Below are 19938 nucleotides of genomic sequence, written 5' to 3' on the forward strand. Positions count from 1 at the left end.
TTTGTAAATATACAGCTACTGTTGTACAAGGGCGTTTTTTTCACAACCTGAGCTAAGAAAATTCTTCTATTACCATTTCCTTTCATATTATGCTTAAATGAATGCAAAAATCGCAATTTCAAAGAATTTACATACTTTCGATCAAAATTTGTTGAACAGTGTTATTTTCCATAAACCTTACAAACAAATCGAAGAAAGAACACACAAGAACTTTTCTTCGCTCACCTGACAATTACAGGTTTCTCGCTGCCTGCTACGAAACCAAATCCAAGTTCCGGGTGACGAGTAAGTTCCACCTCTCTCGGCTGCGGAGGCTCCTCCGTCCAATCTTTCCTTGGGTCTTCATAGGTGGTGGTTTTGTTCAAATGGCTGTACGTGGAACAAAGCAATTCTCAAATTAATCAACCATTCCACCCTGAGTTTCATATTAACATTATATATACCTTTATCGGATTAATAAATGGCCATAACGAAGTTTCACATCAAAATTGATAAACTGTTATACTGGGATAATATTGGATACGTTAAGTTGTGAAAACACGTTATTTATGTATTTTGGGAAGAAAGACTAAGCAATATATTTAAGTCTGGAGTGCGTAAGTCTTTCAAAATATACACTTATGGCATCATAGTCTATGCTTCTCCATTCTCAGAAAACACACCACACCATGCTGTACACAGAGCAGACAGAAGGAACATGAATACTCTCAAAGTGGTGTGGCAAGTAAATGAAGAAAACTTTGGCACCAGAATCGATGATTGCTGGTACGTCACTTGTTGACTCATGATTATTGGTACACTGCCAACAATTCTCAATACTTACCAATCAACAGCTTCACTCCATCGCGTCCATGGCTGTCATTGATTCTTCTGGTGCCTTCCTCGAGCAGAAAGACATACTTTCACATCATAGATAAAAAGTTGGAAATAACTGCTTCAAGAGCTAATTCGTCTTACGTATTGAAGTAGAACGTCTCGTAAATAAAGAGGTCCCATAAAGAAGGCAACTTTTGAAATGGCCGCCATTTCTGTTCTCATAAGTTGGCAGCACTGAATTGTACACGCTTTTCATCTGTTATCTTTGTGATTAATAGTCACGGAACGCCGAATAGCGCCTGATCGTCATCTGTTTTTTGTAATGTTTGAAATGTTTTCCATTGCTTAAAAATATTGCTCGATACTTCGAGAAATTCAATATTTTTAAGCAATGGAAAACATTTCAAGCATTACAAAAAACAGATGACGATCAGGCGCTATTCGGTGCTCCGTGACTATTAATCACAAAGATAACAGATGAAAAGCGTGTAACATTCAGTGCTGCCAACTTACGAGAACAGAAATGGCGGGCATGTAAAAAAAAAAAACGTTGTTTATGGACACTCTTTATATACGATTGACAATACAGCGCATACGATTACAACGTTGTTACTGTATATTTAAATGTATAGAATCCTGACGTGTTTCCATTTTATGTGTAAATTCTACTGTCACGGCTTATAAATAAAATAAATACGTTCAGTCCTTGTTACGTTTCGGAGCCATAACAGTGAATTTTCATACTGAGGAAGAATGATAGGCTGATAAAAGTCACCGTTAAGGTGCCGAAATGTAAAAATAAACTCATGTTTCTATTTTACTTATGAAAGAGGACAGTCTGAGGAAGACGCTATTAGCGCGCCGAAACGTAAGCGGACAGTTTGGGTGAAATACTATCAGTGCCGAAATGAACAAAAAATCCATGCTTCTATTGTATTTCTGGAGGGAAGTTTGAGGAAGATACTGTTGCCGTATCGAAACATAACAAAAATTCAATGTTTCTATTGTAGGTATGAAGGAGGATAGTCTGAGGAAGACGTTGTTACACTGACAAAGCAGGACTATATTCCGAGTCACCCGAATTGGCGTATGGCATCAGCCAATAAGCTCGTAGTGCGCTGGTACTAGACCTTCAGGGAGAAATCTAATCATTCATAATTGATTTTGTTCCTATTTGTGGACAATTTTGAATTATTAAATTCGTTACTGAAGGTGTGGTAACAGCGCACTGCGAGCTTATTGTCTGACACTGCACGACAATTCGGGTGACGCGAAGTATGGAAATACATCATTATTGTATACAAGGAATATCTTACATATCACTGTTTTTATTATTCATTTCACTCTTATCCAGACTAAGTGCAGAGTTTAATTTCTGAATGTAAATAGACTCCCGCTTTTTTTTTTTTTTTTTTTTTCTATCAAGCGTGCATTAGCAATATTACGTTTATTTTCCCTAAGGTGAAATAACATTCCACATAACTGTTGGAATTAAGAGTTCTGGTAGCGTGAATATGCTGAGCTATTCTGTTACAAATATTCCTTTTGGTTTGACCTATGTACAATGTTATGTCAATGGGAAGTGACACTGGATTGTTACGATCTGAAGCTAGCTAAGTATTTTTCAATTGATGCATTAACCACTATGGTATCTGGTCCTTCCCTAGACTAGGAACACTTTGTCACTCTTTTAGTTAGTGCTGAGCAATTTAAATTACCTTAAATGTAGCAAAATGAAAACTTTTTTTAAGTGTATACCTCGTTATGTCCTTTAAGCTAAGGGAGATGGATGATTGATAAGTGAATGATTGTGAAATTAATATGGATCTCTCCAGGGAATCGAACCAGTGACCACACGCACCATAACACCTGTTGAGGTTGGAAATCTAGTATCTATACTATGAACATCTCTACTTTTCTTTTTAATAAGGAATGTGACTTAAAATTAATACTTTTCTAAAACACTCAATTCACTGCAGATGACGGTAAATTTAAAATCAAAGAATGGAAGAACGATTAGGCCTTGGATCGAACTTCGATCTCCAGCATATCTCCCAGTGCAAAGTTGTTCATTCTGCTGACGCTGGGGTCTAACAGTTGATAATTGTGGGACATTCCAATCAATCACAATCGTTAACATTAACCATAAGATTAACCACGGCATTATAGATAATCATGAATGCATAAGTATGTTAAATTTTAATACTGCCAAAACGAACTTAAGGACTAGAACGCTATTTTATAATGTAAAATCTAGAAGTTATATGCATATGAATTCCCCCCCCCCCTAATTCGAATTTGTCGGAATTATAATAATGTATCTAAGAAAAGTCAAGAGATTGATCGTTCTCTGTCATACACTTTATATTTGAAATTATTAAAACAAACATTATTAAAATAGGTGTGTCAGATGATTATTAAAATATTGTATAGATTGTCTGATTTTTCTCTATCATATCCTTTATATTTGAAATTGTTGAAACAAATATCAGGCAAGAAATGCGTTAGATGATTATTGGAACATTGTAGATGATTATTATTCTTTTCTTATTTTACGTTATAGATGTAACATTGTTTTTGTTTTTCTTTACACTAATGCTAATCAAATGTATATCCTTCTTTATTTTTTTTTTTTACTTTATTTCTATTTAGTCGTCTGTCTTTTTCTATCTTTAAGTTTTATTTTATTTTTATTTTATTATTGTACATGTATATAAATATTTCTATGTAATTTAATTTTTATAAGCCTATTGTAATTGGTACAGCAGTCCTGTTATAGGTGGCAAATAAATAAAAAATAAGAGTGATTTGTCGTTCTGAGAAAGAACTGGAAAGCTTAATGTTTAATACAGCTGTGGGTACCTAGGAGACCCGGGTACTATTCATAGTCCTGCCGCACATTTTTAGTCTGAATTTGACAATATGTATTCAATTACTGAATACATACAAGTAAGTATTGTACGCAAGTAGTACGTATTAGAAATAATATGTGGAAGATTATTAATGAAGAATGTTGTAACATCGTCTTGCGCTCATTTATGCACACGTTATCTTGATATCTATAAATTTTACACGGCTGTAGTAAACAAATGCAATACATACCACTATTGCCTTCATCTATAACAGAGGTCAAATTAAGCAGTGTCACAAAGACATTCACTTTATGAGAAACACACTGTTATACAAAACTATCATACATGTCAAAAGAAATGAATGACTCTTTACTCATGGTAATAATGTATATTCACATGATACATGACAAAATCATTTTATATATAACGAAAACTGTATTTCAACTAAAAGAAATAAGTCTTTTCGATGTTCACTAAGTTATTCAATAAGTTGCTGACTTACTTTAAGCCATAACAAAATTCAAAAAGAAGTTATTCTTCCAGTTTCTTGTCGAAGAAAAGATACGCCTGGCAACAATGGAAAAATACCTATGATGATTATGATTAGTGGAAATTACAGAAATTTGGCGGAGAACACTGATATTGAAGAGCGCCATTTTCAAATCGCGCGGGGCTGAAAAAATAATAAATATAGTGTGCTGCTAAATCTAGCTTCTCAATTATTAATGTTATTTATTTTTGTAAAGCAAAGTTTCATTTCAAAGACAAAATAATTAAAGTAAGAAAAATTCTTCAATTATTTTAGCTCTCAGGTTAGCTCAGCATGGACAGTTATCGTTCCTAACGCCGTAAATCCTAATGTGAGTAAAGTAGGGTGTAAGTTGTTTTACTCGTTTTTAAGAAAATCAAGAAAGGAAATCAAATTTGCTAAATCTACGAAAATTATGTTAATCAGAACTTTTAAATAATGCGAAATTTGTCCTCTGTCTCAATTTTAATAACAACGGTGAAATTTAAATTTCAAAAGACATTTGGAAATAGGAAAAAAAAACTTTTTCTTGATTTTAGCAAAAATAGTAAAAAAGAAAAACTTGAAGCTTCAACTTAAACCCTGTGTATATAAAGATTTTTTAAACTGACCCAAAGTAAGAAATGTAAGTAAAAGGCTAATATTTTACCACAAGAAACAAATCACTCCTCTAGGAAGTAATTTCGAAGAACATGGTCTTCATCTTCAGCCTAGGCACACTTCGAAAAGAATTAAAACATTTTAAAAAATATATGGATGGGTAAAAATAGTAAAAAGCATTTTAAAAAATATGCGAAGAAAAATTTTTCTTCGCACTGGAAATAGGCAAATGTTAATGAGGGTTAATAGAGAAGATTTTTACTTAACATATTTTCTAAAATTCTTTTTAACCATTTTTCATCCATATTTTCTTTCCTATGATTTAATCCTTTTCGAAGTGTGCCTAGGCTCAAGATGAAGACCATGTTCTTCGAAAGTACTTCGTAGAGGAGCGGTTTGTTTCTCGCAGTGAGTGTTAGTCTTTTACTTACATTTCTAATTATTATCACCGCTCGCAATACAGTGATAAGCCAAAGTAAATATTATCTTACTTGGCAATCTTTATTTATATTTTTATGATAATCTTGCATTGCATAATTATACTTTATTGTAATTAGAATATTTTGAAATAGACTTCAGCACATTTTGAAAAACAAAGTTAAGTAATTATTTTTGTTAACAGTCATCGATGTTTTCCACCTATAACACATCACAAGAATTACCACGAAATTCAAATCATGCACTATACAATTTCAAGCAGCTAAAGGAAACGAAAAAGCACCTACGAATATGTCCTACTAAGCAAGCAATACAGAGTTTCCAGTGATACGAACATTTTTTTTCGATTATTTATACAGTTTTCTTTCCTGGTCAATCTTTTATGATCCACAGCTTTATTTTCTAGTCAGTCTTCTATGACAAACAGCTTTATTCCTTATTCAATTTTATATAATAAATAATTTTATTCTTCAGTCAATCTTCTGTGAACCATAGTTTTGTTTCCTAGTAAATCTTTATAATAGGTAAACTTAGTTCCAAATCAGTCCATGACACATAACCTAACTTCCTAGACAATTGCTTCTTTTTATGATATAGTCAGTCCATGATATATAACCTAGCTTCCTAGACAAAGATACATAACCTAACTTCCTAGACAATTGCTTTTTTTCATGATATAGTCACTCCATGATACATAACCTACTTCCTAGACAATTGCTTCTTTTTATGATATAGACATTCCACTATACATAACCTAACTTCCAAGACAGTTGCTTTTTTTTATATAATCACTCCATGATACATGACCTAACTTCCTAGTCAATTGCTTTTTTATAATATAGTCAGTCCATGATACATAATCTAACTTCCTAGACAAATGCTTCTTTTTATGATATAGTCAGTATATGATACATAACCTAACTTTCTAGACAATTGTTCTTTTATGATATAGTAAACCATGATACATGACCTAACTTCCTAGACAATTGCTTTTTTATGATATAGTCAGTCCATGATACATAACCTAACTTCCTAGACAATTGTTTTTTTATGACATAGTCAGTCCATAATACATAACCTAACTTCCCAGACAATTGCTTTTCTGTGATAAACAGTTTGATTTCCTAGTACATCTTCTATGATGAATAGTCTTATTTCCTAGTCAATAATTTATAGTAAACAAATATCGTGCCTGATTCAGTTCATTTTCTCCTTTACTTCATGTAATTTAACTTTCCGTATCTATAAGATCTGGCGTCACCTGTAGTTTGCGAAACAAAAGTTAGACAGCCAGTAGTATCCTCATATTTTGTTCCACTGGAATAAAATGGAGTCAAGGAATGTCGTTTTTAGTTCTATCTGCATGAAGAATAATAGAACTAAGAAACTTCTGCTGTTGAAGAGATTTTGTACTAATTCAAACACAAGTAGTTAGATATCACACATTATCTTGTCTCTCTAAACCGTTTGGTCGCTACCAATAGTGTCTATCTCGCTCAACACACCTATTACTTCCCTTTAAAGCAACTGTCCAATTTGGGTGGAAGTTCAGGAACCTTATACATAACAATGTTCTCTTTATGTTCGAGAAAACTATACTGAGTTTGGATTAATTAGTCTATTCGTTTCAAGTTACTGACAAAAGAAAATAGTTAGTTCAAATGTTGTACAAGACGCATATTTTAATCACGCTAGACCCTAGCTACAGGATCTAAATACACGGTTCTGATTGGTTGAAGTTATCCGTTTCTCGCCACGCAGCATACATAGTACAAATCTAACGCTTGCTGCTGTCTGTCCTCGTGGCTGAGAGTGCTAGCGAACCGGTTAGTTATGAAAATTACTTTCGGCATGGGTTCAAACCCAGGCCAAGAAAAGTTTTTTTTATTTTGTTTTAAATTGCACGTAATAAATAATGCATAAAAAGTTATTTACTTTCGTTACGAAACAGCTGAGAGAGCGTCAGCAAGCGAAGCAGTATTGCCAACAAGTTGATACAAAAAGTCGCTAAATTGGGGATGAAATGACTCAAATTTTGGGTGAAAAGTCGCTAAAATTCGTGGAATTTTGCCTCTTTCATATATATATATATATATGTGTGTGTGTGTGTGTGTGTGTGTGTAAGATACGTGATCAATTCAAGCCATAGTACTACCTACGCTACAAGAACGTATATGAAAGATTCAAAGACATATATAACTAACAATAATTTCACTTTTATATATTTTTAACTTTCACTATATTTTTAGCTTCAACAAAATCAAAAATGAATTTAGAAAAACGAGCAAAATTAAAGGTCTAGAAAAAATCTTGATCAAAAAAGGTCTACTAACGTTTCTACAGATAATATGTTTGGTATCGGTAATGTATTATTTGTGCCTCTAAACAGAAGCTCTGTAAACTAAAGGACACTAAAAGCTGGAGTTCGTCACCGTTAGAAGGTAAGAGATAACAACAATCAAAAGCGGAAATATAGAGATAAATATTACGTACTTTCCTAGCTCGTCAACATCTGCACTGATTCAAATAAGCAAAAGATCTGTATATCTGAACTGATTCAAGTTAATAGTACTTATTTTAGGACAAGTTGTTCGCAGCGCAAAAGTCGCTAGATTTGTAAGTAAGTCGCCAAATCGTCATTCCAAAATCACCAAAAAAGTCGCTATTCGGAAAAATTATTTTTTGTCGCTATCCTGGAAGGCAAATTCCCTAGATTTAGCGACTTTCCCCCCAAATTGGCAACACTGAAGCGAAGGAATTCAGAAGCCCCGCAGGGTGTGTTTTGTTTCATCTTTACCCCCATGATAATACCATGTGACATTACGTCACAGTCGTGTGGTCCAACTTCGAACCTCATCCGCTTTCACGTAGCGAGTGAAAAAAAAAAAAAATATGCCTCATGTTCTTACGAAATTTAACCCAAACATAATTATATTTTAACTTTTATCAACACACAAAGTGACAATTTTCTTCCATTACTATAATAAACAATACATGCACCAGAAGGTTTGTACAATCGCAAACTGCAACCAATCAGAAACTTGTATTTACTTCCTATGGACAGGATCAAGCGTAAAAAATATGTGTACAAGATATAGCAATAGTACTAATAATTTTGTTTTCCAAGTGTATATCACGTATCACTGGAATTAAAAGGGAAGATAAAGTTATTCTAACACAATTACATGCTGTTAATTATATCCAAGTGAAAGAAAAGTATTTTTTAAATAAAAAGAGAAAAGAAACGAATTTTAGAAAACACTTGAGAAACGAAAAGAAAAGAACCATTGATAGGCGTGCAGCTACCTTGGCCTGTGAAGTACTAAGCAGTGGTGGCAACCATTCTTATTGGACTCTTGAACCCGTCGCCTTTCAGCTAGTCTATACATGGTACGTCCAATACCTACGTCACAAGATCGTTTGTTTACTGGCGGGACCATCGAGAAGAATACACAGGAGGCTAGTGTTCTATACAGTTGTCAGAGGAAACACTACTACAACACTGCAGACAAGACAGCAACAGGAGAAGGAACACATTAAGTATCAGTACAAGAAAAAGAGAAACACAAGAGCGGTTGATTTTATATATTTATGAATATTAAACCGTCCAGAAGAAAAAAAGATCCGTGCAGGTTTACTTTTGGCGCACCACTTGAAATAATTGTTGAAAAATTTTAATTCTTTCACTAATCTCCTTCTTATTGTCTTCTAAAAGATTTCCGCTAGGCGACATGAAAATATTTCACTTGGCATAGATAAAATTCAAGAGAGCCAAGAGAAGTAATTGTTGAAAAATCATAATTCTTTTTCGATTTGCTTATAAATACGGCTTCCGGATGTATGGCATAAGAACTACAGTGCAGAAACACAAACCAACATGTGCTAAGTGGACACTAAAAAGCACTAATTCTATCTAACGAGGTCTGTGCAGGGCGAAGCTAGTGGGCCCGCGCGAGGTGCGTCTGAAGAAAGCAGGCTCGTCAGCGATGGCGGGTATACGTGTAAGCGAGGATAGCGAAAAGAAATGGGTCTTGGCAAAGATACAAGTTTCAATAGCACTTATCACGGTTTCATACTAGTAACGCTTCACTTGTAAACATGAAATACAGCTTCTATACACTGTAGAAATATATCGCCGGTGTAAAAATAACGTCTAACAGAGTCATCTTTCATATGCACTCACTTATTTTATCCATCGTGCAGCATTTGTAATGATTTTACACTAGTAACCCTACACTTGTAAACGTAAAATACAGGTGTATTACTTTGTATAAAATTCTGTCGCCTGCAGAAATGTGTTCCTTATAAATATGTCTTTTCATACAAAGTATTCAATTGTACCTGTAAATCTTCCAAAATGTGATGCGCCAAAACTACACCAGCACCAAAAAATCTGCCAACATAATCTCTTCTCTTTCTCATTTGATTTAAGAACACTAATATAATGTTACATTTACCACCACCAGTTGCAAACAACCATGTCACTCATGCACCCAATAAATGTTTTAATTACAATTAGTAGTAACAATAACACAGACATCTATATAACATTATCGAACAAGAGAAAAAAAGATGACAGTTTACTCTGCAGATTCTCCTAATTAATTACGCTACATATACACTTGCCTGGAAGTAAAACTTTGTCTACACAATAAGTTAACATCTAAAGAAAGAAAAGATTCTAGCATCAATCTACAACTGTGCAAGATCCCTGCCTTCTACTGAGGTTACACATATACATGTTTATAGAGTTTGATACCACATGATAACTGAAACAATTGAAAGACATTAATCACACCTAAAATTTTATCAAGTCCCATTTCTCAAATCTGATCATAGTAGAGAAAATACATTCTGAATTAAGAGTTATGGCTTTTTTTGTATTAAATTCTCCTGATATGACATTTAAAATACCACATTTGTGGCTTCACATAATGATTTAAAAAAAATGAAGCTGAATTCTCGTTTATGACGCCAAGAAACTGAGACAAGACAGCAAGATGTCAATAGACAAACTTCAATTTTTAGAAACATACGGTACAACAGGAACTAATCACAATGAGCACTCATACGAATCAACGGCTGGTGGCTTGTACTCATTAACTGTTATTCTACATAAGGAAAGAGAAAAAAAAAAGCATTTTAATAAATATTATTAGATAAGATTCATTAGGGACAGCGCTGGCCAATATAATAATCAAAATAATTTTAACATTTTCTCACCTTAACTTTACATTGAACTACATTGTCTTTTTCTTATATGCATACAAACGTTCAAAGCCAATTATCACTTACAGAATAGAATACTCTTCAGACCTTATCCTTGTCAACTAGAATATGTAAAATACTTTCTATAAACCGAGACGATATGAGAACGCGCTCGAGAATATTACCAATTACCTCATTTATTGCAAATTTTAATTGCTGAATAACCCTTGTACTTTCAAGCTGTTGGATTTTCCCTTGAGTCTTGTTCACTGCGGATAGAAATGGTAGTATGAGCAATAAAAACATAAAGAAAATAAAAAAAGGGACTCGTTGTGGACGAACACTGAAGAACCACCTTGTCCTGTGTTGTCTTCAATGCCCTTTCCAAATTAAACGTTCCTTTTCCATTTCCTTGATTACTTATTTCTCTTACTTCCATTTCTATTCTTCGTATGTTCTACATTGGCTCTAGTGCAGTCTCATTTCCAATTCACCGATGAATAACGTAAGGGCGCGGTTTTACAATCTGAGAAAAGCATAGAGAAATAAAAAAAAAATGAAAGAAAGGAGGGATGAAGATGAGATAGGAGAACAAGTGTTGTCAGTTTACGCACAGTCATTGATCCACGAGCAGTATGCCTGCAAAACCATCGACTGGCAACACTGTCTTTTAACAACTTCAGTTTACCTGCCAGCTTCTCCTTTCACTGAGCAGGCGAGAAGCAAACTGTGAAGTCACAGAGCATTCAACTAGAAATGATTGCTCTAGGAAAAACTACGAGACTACTGTGACATCGCAGAGCGTACAACTAAAAATGACTGATCTAGGAAAGACCGAAAGACTTCTATGACGTCACTGAGTGTTCAACTGGAAATGACTGCTCTAGCAAAAACCGAAAGACTACTGTGACGTCACTGAGCGTTCAAATGGAAATGACTGCTCTAGGAAAATTGAAAGACTACTGTGACGTCACAGAGCATTCAACTGGAAATGACTACTCTAGGAAAGACCGAAAGACCACTATGAAGTCGCTGAGCGTTCAACTGGAAATGACTGCTCTAGGAAAAACCGAAAGACTAACAGTCAAGAAGTTTTCAGATTAAAATTTGAAGTAAGTGATATGATTCCGTAAGTTGAATTGAGAAGTCTGGATAAACCTCTGGAAATCATATTTTAAAATACTTGATCACCACATAACGCCGGAATATACTGAATAGTTGATTATGAATAAGTTTACAAAGATGTTATTTTTCTTCTTTACAGATAAAATTTAGAATTAATTAGTTGCATACTATGTAGCGGCACTAAATTATACATTTTGGATATAAAGTAAAGTAAAACTTGATTAAGGAGCATAAAAGGTATCCACAAGAAACAACTATGTACGTATCACTTAGCAGAAAGCTAATGCTTATAGAAATTATATCTATACATTAATGTGTAACGCTGGTACATCACATTACAGTCTACACACAAATTTTGATTAAACTGCATCATTTCAATAACACAACTGTTTATTATCAAGTGAATGAAGAACATTTCATTCGTCAATCTAAGTTTCCGGAAACAAATGGTTCGTCAATTAATGAGGGTTGGGAAGTAACGTACCCAGGCATTTATTTTGGGGAGGGGTCCAGACTAAATATGAGGGTATTTTATATTAAAATTCCTAAAATTGCCCCTAAAATTAGGCTAAATTTACACACAAGTCGAAATTTCGGGATACGTCCCTGGGATTGGGTGAGAAAGATACAAGATCAAAAATTAAAATATATATATATAAATTATCAGCAACTCTACAAATAATTCAAGGTACTTGTCTAGAAAAAGATGTCAATGAGACATCGAAACGATTGACAATTAAATAAATCACAAATACACTAAGATACATGATTTTATTATTATTTTTTTTATTAATTTACCTAACAGTGTACTATACATGAAAATAAAACATTAACGTATTATAGCAGAGAGATATGCATACATTTCTTTAGTTGTTTTACACGTGTCTGACCAATCCTGTATTAACAAAATATGTGGGTCAGTTGGAAAAAGTGGACAATGTCACAAAATGTTACAACAAAACAACGCACAGAAGGAATCTATTATCATCTGGTAGGTACATCCGCCCAATAACACACGCCAAACTTTGTGAAATTTCGTTCATTACCTTTTGCATGAATAACTTCATGAAATAGGTATTTATTTAAAGACATAATTTTATGCATATCTGTACAAAAATATTCTTACTGTATCTAAATTGTACTCCACTTCGGCGAACACTGCCGCCTTCATCAGTAGCTCAGGAAACTCACAAGTAACTTTTATCTCTTCTCAGAATATCTTATAGTGATTGTATGTGCTTAGTTGAACAATGATAGAGTTAATAAAACTTTTGTTAATGCAAATTCCCTCGCACTTAGAATAACCTTCTTTTCAACGATATATTCCCGCTGCTATAAACATTTTGCACTCGACTTTTTGCAATGACAAATGTATTGTAGAACTAGTTTCGTAGAATTGTGCTAGTCATTGATAAGCATCGTAAAATAGTTTTATAATCACTAACTTATAAATTATTTTTAACTTATTCACTCAATGACTTTAAATTTTAGTTACGCAATTGCAATAAATCATTATAAGTTTGATTCCTTAAATGACTAAATATACTGTCCTCCCATTCACACAAAATGAATGATGCTTTTTCCGAAGAGTAGATATAATGTTTCAAAGTTTAAAAAATAAATGATAGTTTTTTTTTTTTTTTTAAGAGTAAATACAGGGTGTTACAAAAAAAATGTCAATATTTTGGGAAGATATTCCTTACATTAAAATAAGAAAAACTTCATATGAACCTGTGTCGGAAGTGCATAGCTTCGTAGTTATAAGGTACCGAAAATGTGAAAAAAATGAACTTTAAACGTTCGTAGTTCCAGTATTATAGGTTCGATCGTAGTTGGGTTAAGACATCACTCACAAGTAAACCTTACGTTTGGGTGAATCGAGTTGCTGACTGAGACACATATGAGAAAGTAGTACTAAATGTGGTCAGTATTTCAGTGAAGTTGTAGGTGCGAAGCTCCAGGGGTTTAGGAGATACGGCTACCGGAACATCACATGGAAGTACAGAATAGTCTTCATACAGTTGGAGGTAAAAGCTCTGTAAGACCTCTTGTAAGGACAAAAGGTGAATAACAAATATATGGGTACATATTAGGACTAGGGACAAGTCATATAGTAAGGGTATACCTGACGGCGGCCATCTTGAAATCCGCCATTTTGAATTAAGGTTAAGTTTTTAAAATAGGAATAGGGTCATGTGATACATGATTTAAGGCGCAAATTTAATCAGAAGAACAATGGTGACGTTAATTTTGATTTACGCGCAATTGGTAAAAAGTTACAGGGAAATTAAATATTGTTGCAGCATACGGTATGTATTAGTCCTTTTCCCCACCTTGTAAATTCTGTGTTAATGATAATAATTAAATAAAAAGCAGGTGGATATATATTAGGTCTATGGTAAGAGTTGCCTTGATGGCGGCCATGTTAAAATCGGCCAATTTTAATCAGACAAAAGTTTTAAACAAAACACATAACAGTGACACCAAATTAATAGCAAATTTTACCATAAATCCAACGGTATAACCATTTTTGCTTTATCATTAACTAGCACAAAATGAAATGGGAATAGAGTAATGCAATAGATGACTTCGGGCTAGAAGTTAATCAGAAATACAATGGTGGCGTTACAATGTTAGTTGTTTGATGCTATACTTGCACGCCATTTCCTTGTTTTTCTTGTATCCTGTTCACATCTATTTCTCGCTGCAACAATATTTAATTTCCCTGTAACTTTTTACCAATTGCGCGTAAATCAAAATTAACGTCACCATTGTTCTTCTGATTAAATTTGCGCCTTAAATCATGTATCACATGACCCTATTCCTATTTTAAAAACTTAACCTTAATTCAAAATGGCGGATTTCAAGATGGCCGCCGTCAGGTATACCCTTACTATATGACTTGTCCCTAGTCCTAATATGTACCCATATATTTGTTATTCACCTTTTGTCCTTACAAGAGGTCTTGCAGGGCTTTTACCTCCAACTGTATGAAGACTATTCTGTACTTCCATGTGATGTTCTGGTAGCTGCATCTCCTAAACCCCTGGAGCTTCGCACCTACAACTTCACTGAAATACTGACCGTATTTAGTACTACTTTCTCATATGTGTCTCAGTCAGCAACTCGATTCACCCAAACGTAAGGTTTACTTGTCAGAAACTAGTATGGCAACTATCCAAACCTCCATCTTTCAGAGCTCCAGTACTTACACAATAATTTTTAGAAAGGCTGTTAAGGAGGACTTGATCACTATCCACCTACCTCTCTAAAAAATTGGTGTGCAAGTACTGGAGCATTCTTAAACATGGACATTTGGATAGCTCTCATACCAGTTCTTCAGTGATGTCTTGACCCGACTACGAAAGGTCTCATTGTAGTGGAGGTATGAACTTCTAAAGTTCATTTGTTTCATGTTTTCGCCACCCTATAACTCCGAAACTATCCACTTTTGAACATAGGTTTATTATTATTATTATTATTATTATTATTATTATTATTATTATTATTATTATTATTATTATTATTATTATTATTATTATTATTATTATTATTATTATTATTTAATGTGAGAAATCTATTCTTAAAATATTGTGACACACTGTTTATCGTTCATAAAAAATGAATGTTGCTTTTTTAAAAGAGTAAATATACTGCTCCCCCGTTCAAAAAATTAATGATGCTGTTTTACAATACTAAATATACTATTCCGCCATTCATAAAAAAATGGGAGATCCTATATTGCAATTGCTTAGCTAGAATTTAAAGAAATTAAGTGGTAAATTAAAAAGTGTGTAAACTTATAAGTTAATCATTATAATAGCAACCTGTAAGAACTTTTCAATGGTTAGTACAATTTTACGAAACTAATTCCACAATAGATTTCCAGCAACCTATAATTACTTTTCAATGGTTAGCACAATTTTACGAAACTAATTCTACAATAGATTTGTCGTCACAAGAGATAGATCTAGTTCAAAGTGTTTATACTAGCATGAAAAAGGAGGAAAAAAATCGTTGAAAAGAAGATTTGTTCGAGCACAACAGATTTGCATTAATAAGAGTTTTTAACCTTAATGTTGTATGCAAAGGAGGTTTCGAGGTTCAAATTCCTCTGAGCAAGATATTATGGCAATTAATAAACATGTTGTATATTAAGATATATTTATACACAAAAGTCACGCTTATTCTGAAAGGATTATGATATTAAGTGTTTCAACCTTTGATGAAATTCTGCGTACACCGAGTCAACGTCATCATTGTTCAATTAGACACAATTAATCAGCATATGACAATATATTCTACTTTGTGCGGTACTTTGTTTTCATATTACGTGACATTCTGAGTTTCTTTTCGGCTGGGACTTACTTAAATTGGCGGGACTTCAGGGCGTAATTTTATTTTATGACTAAGGTATTCTGTTCAAGTTTCTTATATAAATCAAATATATTTTTATCAATACTAAATCGGAAGAATAACTGTATGCATATAATAAGCAAATGGCGTTTCAAATGTTAATATTTCCGTTGTACGTGGAGCACAGAGGTTGATCCAGCCGTGAAATACTTTAATAATTTGACCAACGCTGCTTAATATCAGGAAATGACAAGTTACACACAATTTATTTTAAGTTTTTAAACCTTAAATATCTAATAGTACAAATACCAATGCCTATCAAATATCTAATATAATATCAAAGTCTTGGGTTGAATTCCGTATTACATCTCTATGAAATGTAAAATTTACGGAAAAGTTTATGTTGTTAAGAGATTTGAAATAACTATCTAAAGCTAGGCTGTCATGCTGTAAGAATGTTGTAGCTGTCATTAAAAAATCTTGCGACCCCCTCTTTCTATTTACTGTACACATTACAACTTTCTGAAAGCAAGAAAGATATCTTCACCCATGCAGAACTGTACTCTAGTGGACAAACAGTGAACCTTCTCATTAAAAACGTGTATTTTGGAGCGCTTCCCCTCCCTGTCCAAAAAAATCTGTAGTTTAGGAAGCAGATATATATGTCAGTGGGAGGGCGATAGCAGGTAGCAAGCAAACCGACCCAGAAAGTTGCACATGATTTGACTCCTTGCAAGATGAAAAAATTATTGCATGTCCCTTTCAAGACTACGTTTACATGGAGAAATATTGTAGGGTTGAAATATTTTTTTAATGACAGCTACAAGATTCTTGCAACACCGCAACCTAGCTTTAGTAACGGAATCCAACATAATGCTTTTTTCTTTTTGTTTTTGTTTTTTGAATAAAGATGACCACGGAACTAACCTAATCTAACCTAGTAGAATAACAATACCCTAAGTAACCTAATTTAACGCACTGTATTCAAAAAGAAAATAAATTAGCCCAAAATCCCGCTTTTAAAATGGAGATGTAGTACGAAAATAATGCTAATTTTTTAATTCTGAAACTTTTGTGAAGTTCCTCATATTGATTGAATTTTTAGGTGGAAATAAAGTTTTCGGCGATAAAATCGTAAGACTTTCCAAATAGAAATACTTTTTGTGTTAGATTTAGTTAACCAATGTTTTTTTAAAAAAATAGCTCATATAATATATTTACCTAATCTATATTAACTACTACCTTAATAATATTTTTATATTTTACTTCCAGGGTCGTAGTTAGGGATTTTAGTGCCCAGGGCGAAGTAGAATTTGGCGTCCCCCTACACTCACCTTAATAAGCTTTTTTTTTAACATATAAGAGAACCAGCTTTTGTATTTATGCTATGCTGTATTTTTATCAAGTTGCTTGGACAGACAATTATAAAAGCTAAAAACGATCATTATGTATTCTTTTACAAATAAGAGCTATTTTCAAGAGGCTTATTTTGGACTTTTCGTTAAATTTGACAAAATTACCTTTGATTGTATACAAATCCACTTGGAGAACAGTTATGGAAATTAACGTTACATACTATCGATAAGAAAAGAAATTCCAATGCATGTGCTTTAAGTTGCAAGCGGAGCGAGCAAGAAAATTTTTAACAAATCTATTCCTTTGCAAACCGACAACAATATTATTAATTTACTAGGACGCCTTACTAAACGATCATTATGTATTCTTTTACAAATAAGAGCTATTTTCAAGAGGCTTATTTTGGACTTTTCGTTAAATTTGACAAAATTACCTTTGATTGTATACAAATCCACTTGGAGAACAGTTATGGAAATTAACGTTACATACTATCGATAAGAAAAGAAATTCCAATGCATGTGCTTTAAGTTGCAAGCGGAGCGAGCAAGAAAATTTTTAACAAATCTATTCCTTTGCAAACCGACAACAATATTATTAATTTAATAGGACGCCTATACTAAACGATCATTATGTATTCTTTTACAAATAAGAGCTATTTTCAAGAGGCTTATTTTGGACTTTTCGTTAAATTTGACAAAATTACCTGTGATTGTATACAAATCCACTTGGAGAACAGTTATGGAAATTAACGTTACATACTATCGATAAGAAAAGAAATTTCAATGCATGTGCTTTAAGTTGCAAGCGGAGCGAGCAAGAAAATTTTTAACAAATCTATTCCTTTGCAAACCGACAACAATATTATTAATTTACTAGGACGCCTATACTTTTACGTCGTTTACTCATTTCCAACACATTTTCTTTCTCGTTCGGCGCCCTCTTGCTATCTGCGCCCGGGACGACGACCCCCTCCCCCCGCAGCTACGGCTCGGCTTACTTCATATGAATAACAATGTGATGCGGGAGCCTAAGTTACATATTTCTATTTTCTCTTCTTGAAAACTGATTTGTGTTCTCCGGCATGTATTCTTAAAATACACTGAGGATGCAATATCGTAAAGAAAAATCCTCCATCAAGGTCCACTGTATTATCGATTGCTGAATTTTATATTTCGCCTGTAGTCGTCAGCTTTCTTTATAAAATAAAGGTTGAGATATTTAAAAAAGAAATTACAGTATAAGAAATAAAAATATGCAGTTTCACAGAAGGAAATCCTAACTTACACCTTAGTGTGTAGGCCCAAGATACACTAAGAACACGAATCATTAATTAACTTAAAGAATTTTTTTGCTTACCTTTTTCGTTGCTATATTTTAATTTGATTTAAATCAAAGCAAAACGTTTATTTGTGTATTGTACAAAGGATTTAATGGAAGAAGAATTACATTACATATAACGAAACTTCTTAAGGAACCGAGAAAATTTCACAGTGGTATATTCAGAAATAGTAACAATTTTTCTACTTTTTTCCCCCACGAAACGATAATTTTATACCATAATTTTAACAGCTCTCTAAGATACTTTAGACATAAAAATGCTTCAACCGTGGGAAACGAACCTCAATACTTCTCTATGATCATGACCAGAGCAGGACTTAGGCTTGAAGAGGTCAGAAACTATTGAAGATAATCTGGCCCTTTCTGTATTCAGGTATCTTTTGTCAACTGACATTTTAGGGAGCAGGCTAGCAGGAGAGGAGCCATTATTTATATCATAGAAACACGCTGTTACTATATGTAAATTTTCTTTTATGTTATTTATCTGATTTTGGAAAATGTAAGTCCAGTTTTATTTCTTTAAAATTTTTTGGGGGCCCCCAAGACAGTAAGGCCCTAAGCTATAACTTGTTTAACTTACACGTAAATCCGGCACTGGTCATTCCGGGCTACTACAAGTTTCACTTTGTCATCCGAACAAAACAGCAAGCTTTCTTCTCAAGCAAAATACAAGAGACTCAGAGAAACGGAAGAGTCGGTGATGACAGCTAGTTATTTTTGCCATTATAAAAGGCGAGGAATTTAATTTATAGGAAAACCAATTATATACTGAATGAAGTATAACGAATAATTTATATGAAGATTAACAGGAAAGGCCCTATCGGGGTACCTCATAGTTCGCTTCTCCGCTGACTATAATCACACGTGAAGATCTTTTGACTTTCTCTATTAGTTTCCAAATCTCCTATACGAGCGTATATATGACCCAACTCACAGAACAGTATTCGAATCTACTTTTATTAAGTCAAACATTTCAGAAAAAAATCAGATAATAGATAGTTTCTTCCAGTAGATTGAAACTCAAAAATAAAAATTTGAAATAAAATTTTAAAAAACAGTAATACAGTTACCACATTGAAGACTCAGCAGCCATTTGTCACGAGAGCTTTCACACGTTTTGCAACGGATTTGGCAAAATATGCTTTCACATAACTGAAAGTTACAGCACATATTTCGTATTTTCTACTTATATTGTAACATCCTCTTTTCTTCCTGATCAAGGTTGAAGTCTACAGTCGAATTCACTAATTGATAACAAGATTTCAGATAAATTTGTTCTTACAAAATTGTAATCATACATTCTTTTACCAGTTAACAGCT

General features: G+C 33.4%; 1 protein-coding gene across 2 annotated transcripts in view; it reads right to left on the reverse strand.

The window, feature by feature from the left end:
• The window catches only part of LOC145681284 (uncharacterized), a 548035-nt gene that overhangs the window by 85667 nt on the left and 442430 nt on the right, over window positions 1-19938 (reverse strand). For both annotated transcript variants that reach the window (XM_081752913.1, XM_081752914.1), the window contains one exon: window positions 226-369. In XM_081752913.1, the coding sequence (XP_081609039.1) occupies window positions 226-369 (144 nt within the window). The remainder of the gene's footprint in view (window positions 1-225; window positions 370-19938) is intronic.

The sequence above is a fragment of the Thermobia domestica genome, chromosome 3 (assembly GCF_964235325.1).
Source record: "Thermobia domestica chromosome 3, izTheDome1.hap1.1, whole genome shotgun sequence".
Taxonomy (NCBI): Eukaryota; Metazoa; Arthropoda; class Insecta; order Zygentoma; family Lepismatidae; genus Thermobia; species Thermobia domestica.